General features: G+C 38.9%; 1 protein-coding gene across 1 annotated transcript in view; it reads right to left on the bottom strand.

The window, feature by feature from the left end:
• Nucleotides 1–317: 317 nt before the first annotated feature.
• The window catches only part of LOC109921031 (actin related protein 2/3 complex, subunit 1A), a 30,859-nt gene continuing 27,840 nt past the window's right edge, over nucleotides 318–3,336 (bottom strand). The window contains exon 9 of the mRNA XM_048609618.1: nucleotides 318–797. Within this exon, the coding sequence (XP_048465575.1) occupies nucleotides 759–797 (39 nt within the window). The 3' untranslated portion in view covers nucleotides 318–758. The remainder of the gene's footprint in view (nucleotides 798–3,336) is intronic.

Genomic DNA, 3,336 nt, shown 5'->3' on the forward strand with positions numbered 1-3,336 from the left:
CATTAGTGACGGGCGTGAAGACATCTGAAGTTCAGTGGAATGATGTCAGGTCGTTTCCCTCGGATCCCAATAATAAACAATCAGATTGTGCCTTATAGTTCTGTAGATCTACAAACTTGAATATTAGATTAACAAGATACTGAATCATCCATCACCAGGCACATCACGCTACACTTTGTACTCTGATAGTACTGTACTCACCTCCTTTAACATGAGTATATACATCATTCTCCAGAAACAAGTACATTTTCTTCCATTGCTTCTTTGGCAACTTATTGTATTCACAACATTTAAATGGACAAAAATAAAGAGGCACATTAACAGCCAAGTTTTGTAGTGTTTATTTTCTAGCAGACACACTACATAAAAGTCCCCTTAAATTAGTGTACATAATCACCCTTTTTAGGGCATGTCCCTCAGAATGCCGTAGAAACTGCTTGGAAGGCAGCTTTAGCTAAGAAAAAAAGAAAAAAAAAACCCACTTCAAACCAATTCCTTTAAAAACAAAAAGAAACAATTCCCAGAATGATAAAGCGGTGGAGCGTTGATTTCAGTATTTTTCAGTGCCTTTCCTGATTTTCCTTTTGAGGATTTTCTCACCAGCCTCTGGTCAGCTGCTGCTGGGAGGGAGGCGGTGGGAGGGAGGGAGGCGGTGGGAGGGAGGGGGGCGGTGGGGGGGAGGGGGGCGGGGGGGGATGGGGTGGGGAGCTCTTCTTTTCTCATGGTGTTTTGTCTTGCTAGATCACAAGGACTTCTGTTCACATGATTCGCACACCTTGGATTGAGGATTCCAGAGACTGAAAGCAAAGAGTTCAAAGTAAGTGCAAGGTTACAGCAGACAAGAACAGCCAGATAAAAACTCTGAAGGAAAGAAGGGAGCAGAAAATTTGCAGACTATAAAGTTTGCCTGTGGTGACGGAATCCTAATTTGAAGGGAAGGATGATATCAGCAGTATACCATACAAATTAAAGATGTAACAGCTGAAAGAATGAAGTTTAATGATTATATTTGCAGTGTGATGGACCAATTGTTTTTTTGATTAACTGTTACTTGATTTCTGAATTACTGAAACCTAAATGAATCCCTCCCCAATATAATCTTTTATAAATTATGTTTTATTTAGCCCATTTGCAGCCTGTCAAGCATATTTCACTGTCCCAATGACACTAGAAACAGCTGCCCATAAGATCATCAGATTTGCTTTCTGCCCTCCACCAAATCCATTTGGACTCCCTCCAATTGATGGATTGGGTTATTTTCTAATAATAAAGAATTTTGACTTGATTGTTAATCCAGAGACCCAGGTAACATTCTGGGGTCCTGGGTTTGAAACCTGCCATGGCAGATGGTGAAATCTGAATTCTATAAATATCTGGAATTAGGAGTCTAATGACGACAGTGAATCCATTGCCGTTTGTTGGAAAAACTCATCTGGTTCACTAATGTCCTTTAGGAAGGAAACTGTCATCCTTACCTGGTCTGGGCTACATGTGACTCCAGACCCACAGCAATATGGTAGACTCATAACTGCCCTCTGGGCCTTGCTAGCGATGTCCTCATTCCGTGAATGAATAAAAAAAATTAAGCAAACGAAGAATTACGTATGTTTTGCTGAATTGTGGTTATATGTTATAGACTTTCTGTAGGAAAGAAAACTATTTGGCCCAGATCATATTAAGGGCTTGCTTTAATGGATGCTGTTTTACGCCTCAAGCTAAAATAAAAGAAACAGCTGTGTTTTAGAATGGTAACGTATGTAACAGGCTACGTGTATTAGTTTGCCTTGTAAGTTTCAGCTTTAATTTGTTTTAGGTATCAACAGTTATTGTTGAGTCACATAGTTTCTTGCAGGTAAGGGAATTAATACATTTTTGAGAAAATTTAGATGCATTTGGAATGATAGTTAATCAGTCAGAAATGACAGAATATCGTCTAAGCGGATGTATGAATTGTTCATTGGTGACATATTGTTTTGGTAAATAAATATAGAATTGGTAAGGTAAAAGGGTCAAGCTGTTGTAAGAGTGATGATCTTACAAAAAACTCGTTGGCAGGTTATAAAATGAACAAGTAAACAGTAGAAAGTGGTATTAAGATGATCGGTACTTTAAAAGAAACCAAATCAGAAATTACGCACAGTCTAGCTCACAACTCAAGAATCACTATGGCTTACTCATGCATGAACTGTTCAATTAGGGTTCAAGATGTCTTTGATCATGCACAGAGCGTACTGTTTACTGAGTGTTAATAAGGTCTGGGTTTTTATGGTTCAGTGCACAATAAGGAAGATCTAAGACAGAAGAATTTCAGTCAAAAGAACAGGAGACCTGTCCCCAGCTAAACCAGTGTTGCGAATTGGTGTGCTAATGGGGATAGGTTGAATTTTTTTTTCATTTTTATTATCATATATAATAAATTCTGTAAACTTGTGAAAGCATATCTGCACCAGGAATGAGTCCTTAACTAATCAGAATTAGTAAACTTTAGATTGGCTCTTCAAAATCTGGCTATAATTGTACATGATTTGGGTCTTACAAGTAAAGTGAACCCCAAAGTTTTATACAACGCTCCCCTCCTTTCATAGTGAGTTTATTCACCTCAAACCAAAAACAGAAAATCAATCTGCATAGGACACACAAAAATTCATACTTGTGGCTTAAAACATTCATTCTCGCCTTTTCACAAGTTGCTTGCGAGTTTAGACACTGAGCAATTGCTGCCTTTTCTGATACTTTAAATGTATACCTTTGATTATTGATCTCACTCCCAATCAAGTTACAAAGTCAAGGCCCACACAAAAGACTTGTGAACATACTCTAAGTTGGTGAGTGATACTAAAGTGCAGAGGCAACCAGGTTGTTCTTGCGACAGTAATTAATTTGAGGCCATGCCTGCTTGTCAGGTAATGTAAAAGATTCCATAGCAGTGTGCAAAGTTCAGTACACTTTGAGAAGCAGTGAACTGCTTGGTCAGCCGTCATCCAAATTGATTAACTGGACATTCATCTTATTACTATTTGTGGGACTCTGAACAAATTGATGGCTATGTTTGCCTACAAAACAATGTTAAAACCACCCAAAAATAAGTAACTCGCTCCAAAGTGTTTTAGGACTGTCTAAGGATGTAAGAGACGTCTCGTAATTCCACCTTCCTTCACTCGGTTTTTACTTCAAAGAAGCAGTTCTTCAAAACATTTCAATCTCTCAGCTGTCCTCCAAAATAGGAGATAGCAAGAACTGCAGATGCCGGAGTCAGAGTCAATACAGTGTGGAGCTGGAGGAACACAGCAGGTCAGGCAGCATCAGAGGAGCAGGAAAGTTGACATTTTGGGTCGG

The sequence above is a fragment of the Rhincodon typus genome, chromosome 21, assembly GCF_021869965.1.
Source record: "Rhincodon typus isolate 14 chromosome 21, sRhiTyp1.1, whole genome shotgun sequence".
Classification (NCBI taxonomy): Eukaryota; Metazoa; Chordata; class Chondrichthyes; order Orectolobiformes; family Rhincodontidae; genus Rhincodon; species Rhincodon typus.